This window comes from Cnephaeus nilssonii (assembly GCF_951640355.1).
Source record: "Cnephaeus nilssonii genome assembly, chromosome: 20".
Taxonomy (NCBI): Eukaryota; Metazoa; Chordata; class Mammalia; order Chiroptera; family Vespertilionidae; genus Cnephaeus; species Cnephaeus nilssonii.
Window position 1 is genome coordinate 14,789,305 of NC_137091.1, and position 22,710 is coordinate 14,812,014.

At 47.6% G+C, this 22,710-nt stretch overlaps 1 protein-coding gene across 1 annotated transcript in view; it reads left to right on the forward strand.

Annotated features, from left to right (window-relative positions):
• Positions 1 to 19,452: 19,452 nt before the first annotated feature.
• The window catches only part of CMTM4 (CKLF like MARVEL transmembrane domain containing 4), a 51,422-nt gene continuing 48,164 nt past the window's right edge, over positions 19,453 to 22,710 (forward strand). Inside the window, exon 1 of the mRNA XM_079800709.1 lies at positions 19,453 to 19,854. Coding sequence (XP_079656835.1) covers positions 19,669 to 19,854 — 186 coding nt within the window. The 5' untranslated portion in view covers positions 19,453 to 19,668. The remainder of the gene's footprint in view (positions 19,855 to 22,710) is intronic.

Consider the following 22,710-nt stretch of genomic DNA (forward strand, 5'->3'; position numbering starts at 1 on the left):
AGAAGTGGCGTTAGAAGAAGTTTAAGTTTAAAAAATTTGGCTTTCAAAAGAAATTTCAATCGTACTGTTGATATTTGGCTCTGTTGACTAATGAGTTTGCCGACCACTGGGCTAGGTGATTTTCATTTAACTAATTTAGAAGGCTTGAGGATTCATAGAGGACTTGCAGAGCAGCTATATCAATGGGAATAGTAAAATATGTTCAAGAAAATTAAATTCTTTGTATTAGACATCATTGCATTTCTAATTGTTATAGTTTAAGCATGTTGGTTTTTTTGTTCTTTAAAGCTGATTTAGTATACAAATTATTTCCCCAACTTTTTATTTTGCAAAATTGTAAACCTCCAGAAAAGTTGAAAGAGAAGTATACTGAACTCTCACGTTCTTTTATATAAATTCACCAGTTAGTAATTATCACATTAGGAGTTCTTAAATGGTAATTTTCTTAATCCCATCATTCCTTCTACATTTATTAGCTGGCATTCATCTATAAAGAAGAGTTTTCTACCCTCAGTCCTTTTTGGATTGTGGTTTTTACTATGAATTTGGTTTTATTTTTTTAATTCAAGTGTTATAATCTAATAACTCAGTCCTTTTTTATGCTCAGCTTGCCCCAGATTTGAAGTGATGATCTCCAACTAGCTGTGTCTTTTTTTTTTTTAATTGAGATTTAATTCACAACTTCAAATCCACTTTAAAATGTTGATTTCAGGGATTTTTTTAGTATATTCACTATGTTGTGTACCCATTATCACTATCAGATTTCAGAACATTTCCATCACCCTCAAAAGAAACCCTATACCTAATAGTCCTACTTCTCCCATCCCCCCATTCCCTGGCAGTCACAAATCTCTCTATGGATTTGCCTACTCTGGATATTTTACATAAATGAAATAATACAATATGTAGCCTTTTTGTGTCTGGCTTCTTTTATTTTAGCACTAGAGGCCCAGTGCATGAAATTCTTGCATGGGTAGGGTCCCTAGGCCTGGCTGGTGATCAGGGCCCATCCACTTCCCTGCCTCCCTCCCGCCTCTTCCTTCCCTCGCTTCCTCAATGTGCCGCCTCCTCCAACGCCTCCACCAGTCGTGATTTTACATAATGCCACAATGAGTAGCCTTGTGCATATGTTGTTTTTACTTGTGGAGATGTATCTTCAGGGTAATTTCCTAGCAGTGGGACTACCTAGTCCAGGAGTGGGGAACGTTTGGTCTGTCCCTGCCAAGACATTAGGGGTGAGTTAACTAAATGTCTGACCAAATATAGCAGGCTAATTTTTAAAAATATATTTTTATTGATTTCAGAGAGGAAGGGAGAGGGAGAGATAGAAACATCAATGATGAGAGAGAACCATCGATCAGCTGCCTCCTGCATGCTCCCAGTATGGGGATTGAGCCTGCACCCCGGGCAGGTGCCCTTGACCGGAATCTAACCCACTTCAGTCCACAGACCGACACTCTATCCACTGAGCCAAACCAGCGAGGGCAGCAGGCTAATTTTTAAGTTGAGAATTCTGTATGGCCCTCAAATGATGTTATAAATACACAAATGGTTCTTGGCAGAAAAAGGTTCCCCACCCTGTCCTATTCAAAAGGTAAACAAATGTACTTACGTAGTTTTTGTTTTGAGATGACCAAAGTCCTTTCCATAAAGGTTATATCATCCTGTACACCTACCAGCAGTTGTAGAAATTAGGAAGTTTGGTGAGTAAACACTTATTTTGGGGATTATTTGGTGACACTAGCAGTAACATTGTAAAGCAAATGCTTGTACCCTCCTGTATTCCAGTGATTCTACAGATGTTTCATATACAGTGATTTAGTCTTCACAACAACTCTGAGAGACAAGTGCCTCTATCATCTCCATCTTACTTTCCACATGAGGAAACAGAGGCATGGATAGACTAAACAGCTACCAAGGTCAGAGCCAGAATTGAATTCAAGAGGTCTAGCTTCTGAGTTTCAGCTAATTGTGGCACTGTGCAGGTGTTTATTGTACGCATTTAAAACAGATGGGGAAATACGCCAATTGAAAGTGTTTTCATATGTGGTCCTAAGCGCACGTGTGCTGCTGTTGATAGCCTTTTTCCCTTTCTGTCACAGATGGAGGAGTCATTCTTGTTAGGTGGGAAAATATGGCAGAGAATGTACTCAAAGAGAAAGAATACAATACACCTGTAAAAAGGGGGAAGGGTCCCTGACTGGTTTGGCTCAGTGGATGGAGCATCGGCCTGCAGACTCAAGGGTCCCAGGTTCGATTCCAGTCAGGGGCATGTACCTTGGTTGTGGGCACATCCCCGGTGGAGAGTGTGCAGGAGGCAGCTGATCGATGTTTCTAATTCTCTGTCCCTCTCCCTCCCTAAAAAAAAAAAAAAAAAATCAATAAAATATATGTATTTAAAAAGGGGGGAGGGGAAGGGTCCACAGTCAGTTACTTTGCTGAGAAAGGCAGGTTGTGCCTGCCACTCTCATATCTTGGAAGGATAGCTACCTCTCAAGGCATGAATAGCTTAGGGGGTTACCTGCGGTAAGGGCTTTTGGCAGGCCCTGAGATGTAGACTTTCACCAGGTCTACATCTGGGTTTTTTCTCCTGCCACCTCTGTATTGGGAGCCGTGCATGGAGGGAAGCAGCTGGACTGTTGGCAAGGGAAGGATTAGGCTCCGATGGGTTCCAATCCTGGTACTTCCTCTGACCTTGCAGAAGTCTTACTATGGAATCAGGCAAATTTAGTTTAGACAGATGAGCAATTGATCAAAAAGCAGAACAAGAAAACAACCAAAATTGGGGAACTTCACTCTTTTTAGGCCTTGCTTTGTAAAGTGGGGATAAAATGTCTTTCCATTCATTGTGAACATTAGAGGAAGTACACATGTGCCTGGCATAGGGTAGGTTTTCAATGTGATTGTTGACCCTGAAAATACCTCTAGGAAACTCCCTAATAAACACTGTTCCAGCAACACCCCCTTTGTAGAATCTACCATTTCCATTTGTGGCATTTTACATTTTGTAGTTTTAAATATCATCTCTAAAAAAAACAGGTTGGAGGGATGGATGGATATCCTGTAACCATTCTGGTGTAGTTCTCATGGGATGCCACACGCAGCTGAGCCCTCTATTCTGGAGGCAAGACAGTGCTTGCTCTTTAGTGCTGTATTCCTTACCCTGCAAGGCCTGCAGATAGCCACAAGGATGCAAGTGCTATCTTGATGCCTGCTCCGACTTGACTGACTTGATGAGGCACAGATAGTGTGTTCTGATTAGGAGGAGACTGAGATGACAGGCCTGTAGCAGTGTTGGGAGCAGGAGGCAGGAAGAAGCCAAAACCACTGCACATGGACAGTGTACCCTGCTGGTACAATGGGCCAGGCCACACTTGAGACATAGCCCAGAAGTCTCTTCCTGGGCTTTGATTCTGAGGGAATCTTACAGCTTGAAGGGGGAGGAGATGCTGAGATAGCAGGGGATTGAGAGGCCAGGAATGGGGCTTTCGGGGTGTACCAGATCAGTGGGAACCAGGTTTTTTGGGGGGAGGGTTGAGACCTTGGGCAGCGTTTCACAGAGGAGGAGCCTAACTTTTCAAGTGCTTCTAATCTTGTTAATAAATTCCTATGTGAATAAAGTTAACATTTTTTCCAGTACTGTTAACATTGAATTGTGTTGTATTTGTTTTGTTAATCCTCACCTGAGGATATTTTTTCCATTGATTTTAGAAGGGAGGGAGGGGGGAAAAGGAAATATTGATATGAGAAAGACACATTGGTTGCCTCCCCAAAGTGCCCCAACTGGGCCAGAGGTTGAACAGGCATCCCAGGTACATGCCCTTGACTGGGAATCAAACCCAAGACCCTTCCGTGCATGGGCCAATACTCTATCCACTGAGCCTCAGCGGGCAGGGCTGAACTGTGTTCTATCTTGATTGTTTTCATCAAGCAACTCAAGGTAAATCACAAGAATGTCAAGGTATTTTTATATATGATGTTTCTCTAGAACATTTAATGGAATGTAGTTAACATTCCTAAATGGTCATCAGGCTCTTCCATCTTCCCCACCCTGCCTTCCAGCAAATCCTCCTCACCTAATCAGTTCCTTTAAAGAACTTCTATTTCAAGTTCTAGAAAAGGCAATTAATATCTGAATTTCAGATTTTAAGCATCTTAATTTTTATTAGGAGAAAATTTAAAATATGTCCCTTTTTAAGGCAGTAATTTATTTTAGAGAATGGGGTTGCTTGGGTACATCTGTCAGCAGCCTGTGGCATGTTACATCTGTCCTTGATATTTAAAATATTTGGCACCATTTTGCTGGGAATCCATTTCTGACCTCAGAATCATCTAACAAATGTTAGTCTGGAATTCAACTTTGGAGTGTATAGGACACTAAACACTGTACTTGTTTAAACTTTACATAAAGATAATATGTGCATGTTGAGAAGGTATGTCAGCAATTCCAATTACTCTTTGGTGGTTTTGCTCCCTGAAAACCCATCTGAGAGGATATGTTCTCTCTATGGCAGGCCCACAGGAGGCCAGCAGACAGCAAGTCACTTAACCTCTCTGAATCTTTTTTTTTTTTTAACTTACTGATTTTTTACAGAGAGGAAGGGAGAGGAATAGAGAGTTAGAAACATAGGTGAGCGAGAAAAATTGATCACCTGCCTCCTGCACACCTCCTACTGGGAATGTGCCTGCAACCAAGGTACATGCTCTTGACCGGATTCGAACCTGGAACCCTTCAGTCCGCAGGCCGACGCTCTATCCACTGAGCCAAACCGGTTAGGTCACCTCTCTGAATCTTAGCTCCTCTTCTGGAAAGTGGTGTGGAGAATCTCACTTATCTCATAGGCAAGCTGGCTGCCTTGAGATGCCTGCGTTATGCAGTGCCTAGCATGTAAATAGTCCTGAAACTGAACGAGCCCTGAACTAATGGTGTGAGAGACAAAGATCTTAGTTCTTGAAAAGGCCTGAGAAAGCATCACTTTAAAGATGGGGAAAGAGCCGGACCAGTGGCTCAGTGGTTGAGCATTGACCTGTGCCAGGGCACATGCCTGGGTTTCTGGCTCAATCCCCAGTAGGGGGGCGTGCAGGAGGCAGCTGATGAATGGTTCTCTCTCATTACTGATGTTTCTCCCTCTCCCTCTCTGAAATCAATAAAAATATATTAAAACGATGGGGAAAGAGACCAGAGAGAGAAATTACTTGTCAAGGTCATACAGAAGGAAGCAGAGTCGTGACTGAGAATCCAGGAGTCATTGCTGCCTCCCTGTACCCCATCTGCATACTTTCCCCCACCCTGGGCAGTGCCTAACACCAGGTTTTAAATCCAGAGACATGAACTACTAGTTTAGACTGAGCAGGAGAGCTATTTTAGGGCAGACAAGCTTTCAGCACAACATAAATTCCATCACCTGGGCAACTGCCTGATTTCTTAGGCAAAGCAGTTCTCTGCCATCTGCATGCGTGGGCTTCCGCATAAGTGGTTGAAGTATGTGGCCTCCTGGGGCCTCCTCCCTGCTGCTCAGCAACTACTGCCATCTTCCAAGGAGCCCTGGGCATGAGTGGGTGACACAAGATGCCAGTGATAAGAGAACTAGGTGGACCCTGCTCCTACAGGGCTGATAGTCTTCTGGGAACAACAGACAAGCCTACTGATGTCTCTCACACACAGCTTCTCTGCTCAAAATAAAAACCCAAGTCTTTGTGGCAATCTTCCTCTTTCTCACTGATTTGGCCTTACAAGTCTTTTAGGTGGGCAGAGCATGGCAGATGTCTGGGCTGGGCTGGGAGCTGTGAAGGCCCAGAGCCAGTCTTTGGAACCTGAGCAGAGTAAAGAGAATGTCTCTGGGGTGTCGGGGGACCGGACGGGAAAATGGCGTGGCATGGAGAGGCAGCCCAATAGGGTGAAAAGGGCATCTTTCTGAGTGAGATTGTGGTGAGGGGGCACAGAGTGTCAGAACCCAAGTGGGGCTGGCCCGACTCCGTATAAGCCCGTGGGGTGAAGGGCACCCACCTGGGTTGTCAGAACCTGAGTGGGGTGAGTGAGAGGGATGGTTCAATGTGGGGTCATGTGGCAGGAGGGCATTTGTGCAGGGATAGGGGTGGCGATGGGGATGGGAGGATGGTTACATACAGGAACGTTGATCAAGTAAATGTATGAAAGAAAATAGCCAGATTTCTCACTGACAGAGAAGGGTGTTAAAAATAATGGAAAGAGAAAACTAGAATGTTGGAATGGTGTTGGAACTATCAGTGTGAACTTATGGTCTTTTGGTTTTCAATACACACATACACAAAAACATATGTAAAGAAGTAAATATATATATATATATATTTCCTAGCTGTTTGCACTGAGAGGTCCTGGGAGTGACACAGCCTAATAGCAATGAGCACACCTGGTGCCTAGATCTCCGTTTCTAAGTACCATTTCCAATAAAATAAATCAGGTGGGAATGGTTGGTTCCAGGGCTGGGGCTAGCAAAGTGTAAGTGAGCTTGGAACATCTGTGCCAGAAAGTAAAAAGGGCTCAAAACACAAAAACAAGAGCGCACTGGCCAAATCAATGACGATTTGAGCATCAAAAAAAGAGAAAAGATTGTAATGGAGTATATATAACCCATTGAATAAAATAGGAAGTCATGAATTTATATTGATATAAATTAATAAACTGATTGGAAGTTTCATGAGAAATAGCATTCCTCATCAAAATTTAAATTTATATAACTTATTCCGTGGGTTATCAGACATTACAATTAATATTTAGATGCTCAAATTGTCCCAGGTTTTTTTTCTTTATTACAAGAGTTGGGGGGGGGGGGAGTAACTTGCAGGGGAGAAGCCTGGTAGACACAAGCCTAATCAACTGATCAAAGGGAACATCATTAGGACAAGGAGCAATGACAGGCTGAGCTAAGAATGCATCACTTCTAGGGTGTTTCTGCCCAAAGTGTAATCCTAAGGGGACATCAGACCAACCCAAATTGAGGGACATTCTGCAAAGCAATTGGCTGTAATCTTCCAAAGTGTGAAGGTCATAGAAGTCAAGACTGGTCTGAGGACCTGTTTCAGTCTGAAGGAGACTAAAAAGGCATGACAACTAAAGGAATGCATGATTCTGAATGGGGTCATTTTGCTACAAAGACAGGGACATTGGCAAAACTTGAATGGTGTTAACGAAAAAAAACCATTGAAACCTGTAAAGAATTTTAGTGAGTTTATTTGAGCCAAACTGTCGACATATGCCGGGAAGCAGAACCTCAATGAATTGAGATAATGCTCCGGAGAATTCAGGGTTACATCTATTTTTATACATTGAAATCAAAGGAAAGGGACGTAGGTGAGTTACATGAAATCCATTGGTGATAGATTAGGGAGGTGGGACAAAGCAAAGCGGGGAAACCTCTGGGATAGGGTGAAAAGCGAAATGATGGACATGTGCTTCTCTTACAGAGATGGATACAGGATACTTTAACGTAATTAACAGTTGACAATTAACTTGATAACAATAACAATGAGGGAATGTCCCGGTGCCATTTGTTGTGCCCTGAGGGGTCCGGGGTAAAAAGGAAGTTACAAGTTACCCAGACATCTCACAGATATGTTATCTTAGAGGCAAAAAGGCAAATGGGCTCAGTAAAGAAGATCTAAGTTGATCTTTGTCAGGGAAGATAGCAGCCTAGGAATGACTGCCCACTATAACCTGTTTGTAGTTAAATATTTAATTTTCAGACCATCTTTTGTGGTTATCTTAGGTCTCTGAGTTTTCAAGACTGCCACACAGGCCTCCCCTGAGCTTGTCAGGTTAGCAAGTGGCTTCTTTCGTTCACAATGGGATCAGAGGGTTAGTGGTAGTGATGTGCCAGTAATGATTTCCTGATTGTATTCTGGTAAAGGAGAATGTCCCTGTTGGCAAAAGTATTTGGGGATGATGAGGTATTAGATTGGCAACTCAAATAGGTAAGTGGGGGGAGTTTTTTGTACTGTACTTACAGCCTTTTAAATGTTTAAAAATAATTTTGATATTGTTTCCAAATAAATTTATTAATTAAAACAATCTTTAGGTCTGCCCATGTGTACAGGCTAAAAAGTGCAAGTGGTGTGACATTCAGGCCTTTGGCAATAGCTCCTAGAACCTTCACCCCCATGACTTCTTTAAGTGTGTTCCTCAGCCACTATTTCATTCCGCCTCCCCTAATGTCTTGGTCTCCCAGACTCTGCCCTTCGCGTGTCCCAGCATCATGTTTTCCTGTTCACTCTGATCAGTTACCTAAGGCCTGTCTGTCCTCAGGCTTAGCTCACGTGCCCACAGATCTGGAGGGCTTCAGCCCACTTCCTCTCCAAGAATCAGGCTCCCTGAACCACCTTGAGGGCGTTCCTGGCTGCCCCAGGTTTCCCCAAATGAGTCTGGGGGTATCTATAGATATACTCGGGGGCTCTGAGACCTTTTTTTTTTTTTTCTAAGGTCCACCATTTTTAAAAATACATATTTTTATTGATTTCAGAGAGGGAGAGAAAGGGAGAGAGAGATAGAAACAACAATGATGACAGAGATCATTGATTGGCTGCCTCCTGCATGCCTCCTACTGGGGATCAAGCCAGCAACCCAGGCATGTGTGCCCTTGACCGGAATCGAACCTGGGACCCTTCTGTCCACAGGCCAATGCTCTGTCCACTGAGCCAAACCAGTTAGGGCGAGGCCATATTTTTTTAAGGGCTCTGTACATTATTCAGGGTAACAGAATCTCTACTCCCCATTTGATATAGAGGAGATAAGATTTTGAATTATTCATCTGTACTTTTTGTTTTCACCCAAATCTGATCATGTCAGTCCCCTGACTGCTGGGGCTTTGGGAATCTTCCCAGCAAGGCAGCCTACCTGTCTCAGCCCCTGCCCTTCAAATACCTTTTACCTCTTCTTGTCTGGACAGGAACCCAGACCGCTCACCTCTTTCTGAACCTCTCCGGCCTTTCTGATAGGGCCTTTGCTTAGGATAGCTGTTCTTTCCAGAATGCCTTGCCCTGCCTTGCTTGTTCAGAATAATGACAACAGCAATGAGTAAACATTTGCTGAGTATCTACTTTGTCTTAAGCACAATTCTAAACTCTTCACAGATGAGGAAACAGGCCCACAGAGGTTAATATCTTGTCCGAGGATATGCAACTAGTGAATATAATCCCGAGTCCCGTGAATGGCCTATCCCACATTGGCCCTGAGACACAACGGAGATAAAAGAGGCCTTTGCCCTTTCAGAGCTGATGGCTGGAAGGGCTGCAGATGGATGAGTCAACAGTGAGTCAGAACCCCTGTGATAAATACTTTGATACAAGGAGCTAAGAAAGCCAGGGCTGGAGTACCTGACCCAGCCTGGGGACTCAGGAATTGAGGGACATTCTGCCAAATGTTGATACTGTTTTGATATCTAGCTGGATGAGTTGACGTCTAGCCTGAGTCCTCCAGGATGCCAGGAGTTAGCCCTCCTGTGTGGCTGTTCTGAGCCTTTAATGAGTTAACATGTGAAAGCCATGTAGAGCAGTGTCTGGCAGCTGGAATGTACAATAGCAGTGCCTCCGCCGCCGCCTCTCCCTCCTACTAGCCTCATAAAGGAGTAGGTGTGCTTACTGGCGGGCGGGGGGGGGGCATCAGGTGAGATTATGAATTATGCTTTGGCCTCATGGAATTCAGGGCACACAATTCCATGACAAAGGTAATATCTGTGGGCAGTTGAATCTCAGTGGCTGGAGCTCAGGAGAAAGGTCTGGAGTCATAGGAAAGGAGATGAAGCGAGTGCAGTTGTCCCCTCTTACCTGGCTGCACTTTAGCAGTTTCAGTTTCCTGAAGTGTCAGTTACTCTTGGTCGACCTCAGTCCAAAAACACTAAGTGAAAGATTTCAGAAATAATTCAGCAGTTTTAAGTTGTACATTGTTCTGAATAGTGTAATGAAATCTCACGCTCTCCCACACCTTCCTTCTCAGAAGGTGAATTGTCCCATTGTCCAGTGACTTCATACTGTAAATGCTTCCTACCCGGTAGTTACTTAGTAGTATTGTCACAGTGCTTGTGTTTAAGTAACTCTAATTTCATTTAGTAATGGCCCCAAGTGCAAGAGTGGTGGTGCTGGCAATTCAGATATGCCAAAGAGAAGCAATAAAGTGCTCCCTCCCCCCCCTTTTTAAGAAATATTTTCTTACTGATTTTTAGAGAGGGAAAGGGAGAGGGAGAAGAGAGAAACATTGATGTGAAGGCAATTCATCGATCAGCTGCCTCCTACCTGTAATCAAACTGGCAACCTTTTGGTGCACGGGACGACATTCAACCAACTGAGCCACAAAGGCTAGGGCTAAAGTGCCCCCTTTAAATGTAAACGTGGATATTCTTGATAAAGAGAGGAAAAATATAATATGCTGAGGTTGCTAAGATCTATAATAAGAACGAGTCTCTTGTCTGTGGAATTGTGAAGAAGGGAAAAGAAATTCTTGCTTGTTTTGCGGCCACACCTCAAAATGCAAAAGTCATGGCCAGAGTGCATGGGTAAGTGCTCAGTTAAGATGGAAAGGCATTAGTGTGCTCTCCCTGCCAGGAGCACGCTGTCACCTTGCCCTTCTCCCGCCTCTGCCCTCACAGGCGTGCACCTCCTAAACTCTAAGGGTCTCCACAAGACTTGCAACCAGGGGAGCAATGGGTAGTGGCAGCTCGTCCTGGGCGAAACTCCTGAACCTGTCTCCAAGGCCCCCTTTTCTCTGACTTCCCCGTGAGCCAAAGCAGCCCCTCCTGGGCTCTGTCCTGTTGCTGCTTCTATCCTAAGCACTTCCTGTTTCACTATCCTTAGCTTTGATACATGTACACACACATACACACACACACACACGATGGAAAGGCATTAAATTTATGGGTGAAAAACACAAACAGAAAATGGGTTGCGCCAGAAAGCACTGAGCCTCTAGGAAGACTTCAGCAAGGGATCCTCTGAAAGGAGTGACACCAAACCATTTACGGCAAGTAAGAGATGGTCACAATAAGGTCTTGTGAGAGAGGCCACATTCACATAACTTTTATTACAGTATATTGTTAGAATTGTTCTGTTTTTATTGTTACTCTCTCAACTATGTGTAATTTATAAATTAAGCTTTATCATATGTAAGTATGTACAGGAAAGAAAAATACATATCTATGGACGTATACGGTTCGGCGCTATCCGCAATTTCAGGCATCCACTGGAGATCTCGGAATGTATCCCATGCAGGTAAATAGGGGATGGCTGTGGCCTGAAGGACGTTGACTCTAGGGGCCAGTCCTATGAATATGACTGGAAAGAGCAAGCAGAGAGATAGGATGGTCAGGAGAGCCTGGGGTCATACATGCCAAGCAAGAAGGCAGATACCTTTGGCAGGATCACATGCTGCTGAGGAAACTCATTCTCAGCCTTCAAGACTCAGCTTAACTCCTTAAAGCCTTCCCTGCCCTCTCCGGGCCCAGATAATGGTATTGACGTTGTACCCTGCAGATACTTGGAGCAGCACAATCCTGCCCCCACCACAGGCCTAAGCAGATTCTTAGAGGAGTTGCTGAGAATCTACATCTCGAGTGATTCCTCTGCACATGGAAGTTCACGAACCCCTGCATTCTAGAGAAAATGCCCAGGTGGGAATCTCTGGCTCAGCTCAGGTCCCATGCCCACCCTGAGCTATGTTCTAGGAGGACAGGGAACCATGCCTGGTCATTCTTGGGTCAGGTGCCCACGCTTCCTGGGAGGTGGAAGTAGAAGAGGAGTAGGCCCAGGACAAGGGGGTGGTGCTGTCAGTAGAAGCAGGGGGCCCGGCTAGTGTTGCTCAGTGGTTGAGCTTCGACCCACGAACCAGGAGGTCACAGTTTGATTCCTGGTCAGGGCACATGTCTGGGTGGCGGGTTTGATCCCCAGTAGGGGTTGTGCAGGAAGCTTCACTGATGTTTCTCTCTCTCCCCTTCTTCCTTACTCTCTCTGAAATCAATAAAAACTTATTAAAAAAAGAAAACTAGGGGGATGGATACTTGGCAGACAGAAACAAACACGTCTGTTCTGGTTCCACAATTACTACCCGCACAGTTCTTTTGAGAGAGCCTTGGGGCCCCAGCATGCAGCCCAGGGCCTGGCAGACACCGGTGGGCCACCAGCAAATGTTTGGTTTAAGTAAGTTGCCTCCTAGCTACCTCAGCTGCTCCCTGAGGTTCACAGGCTAGTTTAGCCAGCACCCGGCCTGGCATGGCCATGGGTACTGGGGGTAAGTGAAGGCAGTGCTCACATTTCCTTGGAGCCACCCTTTGAGCCTTCTTCCCAGAAGGCCATTCTTCCTGTGCCATGGGAAGGGAAGGCAGCAGGCAGCCGGGGAGAAGCCAGCAACTGCTGAGCAGACGAATCTTCCCTGAGTTGTCAAGTGCCAGCAAGGTCTGGAGGCCGCAGTAGGAACTGGGGTCCCACAAAGGCTGGGATTCCACTGGAGGCTCCGGGGAGGGATGCAGATGGATTGGCTCGGGTTGTCCTTGGTCATAGGAACCAAAGGAATGTCAAACTGGAAAATCCCAGCGAGCACTATTTTTAGAGAAGATTTGGAGAACATTTTTCCAGCTGAAGGGACAAGTTTTTTCAGAAGTAGCAGTTGACTCTAACCCCTGAACCGCTCTGCCTGGAATTTGGCCCAGCCCCGGCCCCTCCCTCCAGACATGTGGGAACACTGTTGGAGGAGCCCCATCAGTCCCCCCACAGAAGACAGGGGCATCTGCTGCTTTCAAACACCAAAATGGATTGTTTATTTTTACATCTTTGAGTTAAATCCCTCAGACGTAAGGGATTTATATGGGCACTTTTCTTTAAAAGGCCTTGTAAGAATAGGGAAAATCATATCAAAACAAGTTGTAAGTCATGTAACATTAAACATGAGACTTTCTTGGGTGTTTGGTTCATGCTTAATATTGATAACTAGAGGCCTGGTGCATGAAATTCGTGCACAGGGGTATGTGTCGCTCAGCCCAGCCTGCACCCTCTCCAATCTGGGATCCCTCTCACAATCCAGGACTGCTGGTTCCCAACTGCTCGCCTGCCTGCCTTCCTGATTGCCCCTAACCGCTTCTGCCTGCCAGCCTGATCACACCCTAACCACTCCCCTGCCAGCTTGATTGATGCCTAACTGCTCCCCTGCCAGCCTGATTGCCCCTAACTGCCCTCCCCTGCAGGCTTGGTCACCCCTAACTGCCCTCCCCTGCAGGCCTGGTCCCCCCCTCCAACTGCTCTCCCCTGCAGGCTTGGGTCCCCCCCACCCCCACCAACTGCCCTTCTCTGCAGGCCTGGTTGCCCCCAACTTCCCTCCTCTGCCAGCCTGGTCACCCCTAACTGCCCTTCCCTGCAGGCTTGATCGCCCCAACTGCCCTCCCTTTCAGGCCTGGTCCCTCCCAACTACCCTGCGTTGCAGGCCTGATCCCTCCCAACTGCCCTCCCCTGCTGGCTATCTTGTGGTGGCCATCTTGTGTTCACATGGGGGCAGCCATCTTGCGTGTTGGAATGACAGTCAATTTGCATATTACTCTTTTATTAGATAGGATTATTTCTGATAAACTTAATTGGTCTTCCTACTATATACTTTATACTCAAAATGTTCAATTTCACCACCACTGTTTATTTATTTTTTTTTGGGGGGGGGATTCTGTTTTAAAAATATATATATTTTTTAAATCTTTTATATTTTTATTTATTTCAGAGAGGAAAGGAGAGGAAGAGAGAGATAGAAACATCAATGATGAGAGGGAATCATTGATTGGCTGCCTCTTGCATGCCCCCTACAGGAACCCAAGCATGTGCCCTTGACCAGACTCGAACCTGGGACCCTTCAGTCTGCAGGCCGATGCTCTATTCACTGAGCCAAACTGTCTAGCACTCACCACACCTGTTTATATTTTTCTGTTGAGATAGAAGTCTTTAGGGCTCCTGCTAATTACTGAGCTTATTAAAAGTAGTAGATTCAATCTACTGTTTAATTGGAGTTACAGGAAAAGCTACCCCCATCCCAACACTCACAGAGATGCACTGGGAGAGATCTCAGTAAGAAATGGAGTGAAATGCGAACCCTGCCTCTCATCTCACCATTATCAGGCACTGCCTCCAGGGGCAGAGCCTGCAGGACCACAGTTTGGGAGGGTGTTTTGCTCCCAGCCCTTCATGGAATTTAGAATCTAAAGTCCTTGTAGGATCAATGCTTTTGGTGTTAAGGACCCTCCATCAGTCCATGAATCAGTGTGCTTGCAGAGAGGGGCTAGAGTGAGTAGTCCCCCGACTTGGAGGTGGTTGTCCTTGGAAGGAGACCAGCCCAGGGCTGAGTGGCTGAGGGACTTGGGAAGAGGCCAGGCTTGATCCAGGTAAAGAAGAGTATCCTGAGGAATAGCCAATATACTTGGAGGATGAGTTCAGGGGCTGAGATAAGAATCAGCCTTACAGTTGCTGGTAGACTCTTTCCGCTGGCAGCAGCTAATAAAGTAGCATCTGGTTTATTCATCAGTCTCTTCTGAGTCCGGTGGCCTTGAGTCAGCCCTTGATATGTGGCTCAGACCCTGAAACCCAGAGATCTGTCCAAAGGCTGCCTTGGCTTCCTACGCATTTATCACTAATTTACCTTCTCTGTCGCTTATTTATCTTCATTTTGACTTCAGCTCTTGTAAACACCCTCGAGGCACAGCTATAGCCACCGACTCATGCTATATTGCAATTTAACACTGAGGAAGGCACCAAAATACCACGTTTTATCTACTATTACTATGTGGGATTCCCAACAACGCCTTTTGGAAGTCTGTGAACTTCTGTTAAAAAGCAAAAGTAAAAAAATTTGAGTCTGTCCTTGGAACTAAAAATAAACTCAGGCTAATGTCCAGGGACAGGAAACAATAAGTGCTGGAGGAGAACCTCCGATCTTCCTCCCTCAATCCGTCTCCCTCTTGTGGCCAGAGAGCATTCTGAAAGGCCTCACCCGGCCACTCTCCCGCTTACCGCTTCGTTCAGAGGTTCAGAGTCCACCCTTGCATGGGGCCCGTGAAGCCCTGCAGAGACTGGTCCATGGCTACCTTTCAGCTTAGGTCTTGTCTGCCAGTCCTCCTCCCCTTGAATTCTGGGCTTGAGCCTCTTCACTGTGCTTTGCTTTTGCTTGTGTCTGAGCCTTTGCACATGTTCCCCTGCCCAGAACACACTTCCACCCACCCTTACCATCTCTTTGCCTCGCTAATTGCTGTTCATATTTCAAATATCAGCTGAAATTGTGAGCCACAGACTCAATTAAATCTTTGCTGGAAATCCCCATACCACCATGAACAGCACTCAGCGCACGCTGTTCTATTTACTGGGTTCAGTACTTGTTCTCCACAGCTCTGCTGGCTGGAGCTCTATCTGCCTTGTTAACCACTGACTCTCATGTTCCTTCTTTATTTTTTTTAAATATATTTTATTGATTTTTTTACAGAGAGGAAGGGAGAGGGATAGAGAGCTAGAAACATCGATGAGAGAGAAACATCGACCAGCTGCCTCCTGCACACCCCCTACCGAGGATGTGCCCACAACCAAGGTACATGCCCTTGACCGGAATCGAACCTGGGACCTTTCAGTCCGCAGGCTGATGCTCTATCCACCGAGCCAAACCGGTTTCGGCTCATGTTCCTTTTTTTAAAAAAATGTTTTTAATTTAGATTTTATTTTTATTAAAGCTATAAGTGCACATGGTTGAGAGAATCAAATAGTTCCACAAGGCCTCAAACCCCCATTACATTTCCTGCCTCCAGAGGCAACACTTCGTAACTTTTAACTGGTTAGTTTTGTTTTTACCTTTATATATATTTTTTCTTATTGAAAAGTATTACATATGTCCTTTTTTCCCTCCCAATGACCCCTTCTAGCCCGCCCCCACCCCTTACCTTTATATTTGTAATGAGCACGCATACACTGCTACCTCCTGGTTTTTCAGTTTGAAGCATCTACTGATCTCCCCTGATGAATGATGAGCATTTCAGCCTCTTGCACACCCTCCCCATCTCCCTATCACACACGCACACATCTGGACCCTATCCTCTCCTAATGTGGTCACATACTTTTGGATAGGTCAGTATTCATTGTTTACATTATTATAATTATGCAAATATTATTCACAGGTGAGCCATGTGATTTACCATACTTATCCTTTTCTATACATCATTTTATTTTTCCTGCAATTAATATCTATGAATATTTGCTTAGTTTCCTAGGCATTTATCACTAGTTTATTTCATAACTTTCCCCAAACTATGTATCTTTCTTTGCTGTTTATCAAGTATTTCCTTAATTTCTCCTTGGAGAAGTCTCTGGCTGCTCCATTCTGGGCTGGCTGGCTCCCAGCCCCGCTGCACAGGGGCCTCTGCCCCCTTCACCTCTCTGTAGGCTGCATCCACCCTCTCTTGGACCCTCTGTTCTCTGCTTCCTTGGTTTATTAATCTTCACCTGAGGATATTTTCCCATTGATACTAGGGAGAGTGGAAGGGAGGGAGGAAGTGAGGGAGAGAGAGAGAGAGAGGGAGAGAAACCTTGATGTGAGAGAGACACATCAGTTGGTTGCCTCCCACTGGCACCCTGACCAGAGCCATGGATCGAACCTGCAACCCAGGTATGTGCCCTTGACCAGGAATCAATCCCGAGACCCTTCAGTGCACAGGCCAACACCCTATCCACTGAGCCGCACCAGCCAGGGCTGCTTCCTTGGTTTAAATCTTTGTTCTGGTGGTGTCCTCCTCTAGCTGCCTCCTGAGAAAGAGACAGAGAGACTCTTTGCATGTCCGAGTCTTCCATCCACCCTCACACCTGACTCATACTCCAGCTGTAATCAGACTTCTTAGGTGGGACCGCTGCTCCTCAGGATGTGGAAGGGTTTGCTCCATTCCCTTGTAGCTCCCAAAAGTCTGACGCCTTTCTGATTCCTGATCCTTCATAATGAAACCTGCTCTTCCTCCTGGAACCTCAAGGCTCTTCTCTTTGCTCCAGTGGTCTGATGTGCCACTCACTATGCTGGGCACTGGTGGGTCCTTTAAGTCCAAAACTCATGTCCTTTGGTTCTGAAAAATGTTACTGAATTATTATTTTATGTTTTTTTCCTTCCATTCACTCTCTTCTAACTTTATGGAAGTCTTATGCTATTATTCTCTTGGACTATAGCTCTAATTTTCCCCCCCTCATTTTCTATCTCTGTTTTTTGACTCTATTTCCTGTGAATTTTCTTTCCTTTAACTCTTTTTTCTTCTTTCATATCCTATATAATAAAAGCCTAATATGCAAAACGACCAAATGGCAGAATGACTGATGATATGATGCACACTGACCACCAGGGGGCAGATGCTCAACACAGGAGTTGCTCCCTAGTGGCCAGTGCGCTCCCACAGGGGGAGCGATGCTCAGCCAGAAGCCAGGCTTATGGCTGGCAAGTGCAGTGGCGGTGGTGGGAGCCTCTCCCACCTCTGTGGCAGCACTAAGCAGCGAGCAGGTGAGCAGTAAGGAGCGAGGGGTCCTGGACTGGGAGAGGGATGTCCGCCTGCCGGCTTAGGCAGGGAGCAGGCTTAAGCCGGCAGGCAGACATCCCCCAAGAGGTCCCGGACTGCAAGAGTGCACAGGCCGGGCTGAGGGACACCCCCCTCCAGTGCATGAATTTCGTGCACTGGGCCTCTAGTTACTTAGTATCCAGGGATACACACACACACACACAGTTTTCAGTATGGTACCCCTGTCCTCAACTGTGCCTAGTGATTCTCAGCTGAGACCCTCTGTTTTACCTTCTCCAGAGACTAGAACTCCAGTCTTGGGGGATGAGCATGAGAGGGGATCCAGGGATCCAACTGCTTTTTAAAAAGACTCTCAATTGACCTTGTTTTTTTTTGTGTTGTTTTTTTTTTATTCCCGCCTTCACCGTCATTTCTAGATGTGCTGGTGCTGCCCATGCCAAAGCCTTTTGTTCTGTGATAGAACCTAAGTTGCATTTCAGCCTTGGCCTGTGCCAGCTGACGGTTTAGCTTTCTTGGATCTGCTAAGTCAGTTACCACTTGCCCATTTGCTTTTCTGCTTCCAAAATTTTGTTGCCCTTGTCTCCTTTCCCATTCTTAGTCCCAATAGTTTTATGCCCTTTAAATCCCTGTAATTGTCATTTCACTGAGATTTTGGGAGAGAGCAGAGGCCAGAGCCTACATCCAATGATTCAGCTTATCATCTTTGACTGTCAGCCTGTCTCCAGTCCCTAGCATATTGTCTAGCACATATTAAGTGCCCAATATTTGCTGATTGAATAGAGTATTACTAATAATTAGAGTCACTAAGTTTCACCTTTGGTAACCCAAAGGTGAGAGCCTTTTGGAATTTACTGCTTAGCTTGGAATTCACAAGTTCATCTGAGTTGTATCTTAGGCAACATTGTGTAGTGAAGAGAGTTGGAACCTGGACTCTACCCACCAATTAATTGTGTGTCCTGGGACAAGCTGCTGCAGCGCTGAAGTCTCAGTCCTCTCTTCTGTAAAATGGGAACAATACCTCCGTGGAGTGCCTTGCTCAGTGCCATCACATTATGGCTTGTAAGAGTGGGATACCAAAGCAACGATTCTTAGAAAGTCAGTGTTTAATTTAAGCTTCACACTTGAATTGTAAATTGGCCCCTAATTAATGCCCTTCAGCGCAAAAGTCTGTGTTTAACCTGACTGGATTAGACAGAGATCGCAAAACTTTTTCAACTCAGAGAGGGTCACCGAGGGTACTCTGCTGTGTGCTAGCGTCCCCAGAACTTACATGGTAGTTATTCACAAATATTTATCGTGTATCTGTCCGGCAGACCCGTACTCAGCGACCCTCACTCACCCCTACTCCACACCCCGGCCGCGCTCTGCCCCCGGCCTCAGAACTGGTTGGTGCAAGGCGCCCAGGGTAGGAGCCCAGGCGCCTGGCCCCCGTCTGGTCAGCTAACAGTCCGCGTCAGGCCAACCCTGGGCCACGCGGCTCCAGCACGGGGACGGCGCGGCGCACCTCCGTGTTCCCCGGGAAGTCCTCCAGGCTACCTGCAGAGGACCCCGCTTCCTCCAGAGGCTGCTCCCTGGGCCAGCACCTCCGTGCCCCTGGGTCGGCCTCGACCCTCGCCCTCAGCTCGCGTTCTCCCCGGTCCACACAACCCGGCTTCCCCGACCCCCGCCCTGGCCCTCAGGCATCGCCAGGCGCCGCCCCGCGGCCCCCGCCGGCGCGCCGGCAGGTGAGGGCGGGGCCTAAGGACGCCCCGCCCCTCCCGCCCCGCCCCGCCCCCCGAGAGCCCGCGGTCCGGCCGCCGCCTCCGCCTCCCCGGGGCCTCGGAGCGCCGCCGAGCGGCCGGCGGGCGGGCACTCGCTCCGCCCCCTCCCGGCCGCCGCGCCGGCTCCCGCCTCCTTCCCTCTCCGCTCGCTCCCGCCTCCTTTCCTTTCCGCTGCTGAGGCGGCGGGAGCCGAGCCCGAGCGGACCGAGCCGTGGCCGCAGCCGGCGGCGGGCGCAGAGGAGGAGGAGGCGGCGGCAGCGGCGGCAGCGGCGGGGCGGGCCGCGGGCGGGCAGTCAGGCGGCGGCGGCGATGCGGCGGCCCCGCTGAGCCCCCCAGCTCCGGGCGCCGGGGGCCGGCCGTGCGAGGTGGCCCGGACCGCCGGCAGCATGCGGAGCGGCGAGGAGCTGGACGGCTTCGAGGGCGAGGCCTCGAGCACCTCCATGATCTCGGGCGCCAGCAGCCCGTACCAGCCCACCACCGAGCCGGTGAGCCAGCGCCGCGGGCTGGCCGGCCTGCGCTGCGACCCCGACTACCTGCGCGGCGCGCTCGGCTGCCTCAAGGTCGCCCAAGTGGTAGGTGCCGGGCGGGGCCCCAGGTGCGGGCGGGCGGCCTAGCCCGCGCGCCTTCTCCCCCGGCTCCCTCCCGGGGCGCAGGCCCGGCTGGCCTCGGCCGCGCATCCGCTTCGCGGGGCCAGACCCCTGCTCCTCGCACCCCCTCTCCTGCCCGGGGTCCCAGGGCCGCCCTTTCCACTCCCTTGCGGGTTCTGCCTCAGGTGTGCGCCTCCTACCGGAACACCTGCCCCCGGGCCTACCTGCCGGCTCCCGCCTACGCTGTCGCGAGCCGGCTTAATGCTCGGGCTTGGGGGTCCGCGGAGCCGGCCTGCGGGTCCTGTTGCCCCTGGATACTACTGATCACAGCAACTTGTGTCAGATTGTCGCCAACATCCACCCCTGCCGACGGTCCTTCTCCGTCTGCCTCCACCACTGGGGACCGTGGCTTGGTTTCCTCCCCGGCGCCTGGGAGCGCCGGGCATGTGATAGACGCTCAATAAATGTTTGTGCCATGGAGCCTTGGAGCCTAGATTCAGTGGGGGAGCCGAGATCTGCCCACAAAAGTCTCCAGTTTGCACAGTAGAGGTGCGATTCCTTAATTAACCTAGAACACCGAACCGGCATCCCTCAGTCCTCCGCCCCAGCACCGTGGCTGGCATTGCCCAATTGGTACCCAGAGTTAAATCACTCCGGGAGGGCAGCCAGTCCGGGAGGTAACCGAAACAGAGAACTTTCTGTTGGACTTGTCTATGGCAGAGCTCATTTCTCAGAATTCTTATTTTTAGCTTCCAGGGTGTTCGAGGCAGGGGCCTGTCAGCTCTGCCCCTCTTTTGTGGTTTTGTAACAGGCCTCTCTGGGCAGTCCCTCAGCTCCGTTGTGGACAGGGCATGCTCCGGTTCAGGAAGACTGTCCCGATGTTCCCTGTCACAGGTAGGCCTCCCTCCGAGGCCCGGCAGCAAAACTTTAAAGACTTCTCAGAGAGCTACTGTAATGTAGGTACATTTTGTTTCTTCCAGGCATCGGGCTTCTTTTTCTGACTTGAGTACATGGATAAACGTTCCTTGGGACTAATATAATGTGGGGACACCTTTTAAATAAAGGTCCCAGTGTTTGTAGACTGCAGGATACAGACTGTTTTATGTCTCCTGGGTGAAAGGCTTATTCTGCTGGTTGCTGGAGGGTATTTCTGAAGGGCTCTAAGGAAAGACAAAAGGAGCAAGTTATGCCTTCCCAGAATTTTAAACCGACCTTATCCGGTAAGCTGCAGTGCTCTGTGCTCTGAGGTATGTTGGTTGGTAGTCAGGCATTGCTGTTAGCAAAGAGAATGGAGGAGGTGGGGGGAGGTGTGTAACTGCCTGTTAAAAGAGGCAGCTAGCCAGTGTTTGAGTACAGCACAGATAACCAGAAATGAATAAAAGAGAGCAGGCAGGAACTCGGATCCAGGTAGAATATAGGGCTTTGTTAAGCACCTTGCTTTGTTTCCTCTGTGGACTTCTGAAAGTAGATAGAACTTGCCACTCAAAAGATCTGGTAAAGAAATTGAAACCCAGTAGTTTGTATAAAATGTTGTCCAGCAGTTATCACCTCATTGCTGAAACTTTGTCAGCTAAGGCCAGAAATGGGAGCCAGTGGTACCTTAAGGTGTTGTTTTGGTGTGCAAGCATGTCAAACTCAAAGGCTAACGGCTAAATAAACGAGGCATGCGGTCCGAAGGCCATGAGTTTGACATGCTTGGTGCAGAGCTTTCCTTTGCATCTGGAAGAACTTTGGGGCCCAGCCCCTAAAATCTCACCTAGCGCTGCCATTTGTCTCATCTCTAGAGTTTAAACAGCGAGAGGTTATGTGGAGGTGAGTGAAAGATGGGAACCTGCTTGGAAGGTATGGCAACTTGAAACAGTCTTCTGCCCCACAGGTTTTGCTCAGTGGTTGAGCAGAGGTCAGGGTTCAGTCTCCATCAGGACACATGATCAGGGTCGGGGCATGCAGGAGCAGCCCATCAATGGTTCTCTCTCATCATTGATGCTTCTATTTCTCCCTTCCTCTCTGAAATCAATTATATATACTAAAATTAAAAAAAAAAACACACACCAGTTTTCTATGTACTTGGCTTCTCAGCCTTGATAAAAAAAATCAGGATTTTTTAGGGAAAAACCCTCCAAGAAATTGAAATCTAAATTTAAACTGGAAAATAAGGCTGAAGATATTTCTAAGGTGTTACACAGCTCAGAATTCCATCAAGAAATATGGATAAGCCGAAACCGGTTTGGCTCAGTGGATAGAGCGTTGGCCTGCAGACTCAAGGGTCCCAGGTTCGATTCCGGTCAAGGGCATGTACCTTGGTTGCGGGCACATCCCCAGTAGGGGTTGTACAAGAGGCAGCTGATCGATGTTTCCAACTCTCTATCCCTCTTCCTCTCTGTAAAAAATCAATAAAATATATTAAAAAAAAAAAAAAGAAATATGGATAAGCCCTAGCCGGTTTGGCTTGGTGGATAGAGTGTAGGCCTGCGGACTGAAGGGACCCAGGTTCGATTCTGATTCAGGGCACATGCCCGGGTTGTGGGCTCGATCCCCAATGTGGGGTGTGCAGGAGGCAGCCAATCAGTGATTCTCTCTCATCAATGATGTTTCTATCTCTCCTTCTTCCTTCCTCTCTGAAATCAATAATAAAAATAAAAATAAAAGAAATATGGATAAGTCCTCATTCTGGTTTTTGAGAAAAGTTTGCCTTTTTTTCATTTCCGTTTTTATAGACATTTCTTGTGGTCTGTGGTCCATTGCAACCTGTAGATCCTTGCTACTCCTAGTGGTCAGCAGCATCTCCAGCACCAGAGAGCTTGTTAGAAATGCAGAATCAGAGAGGCCTCCCCCAGGTTT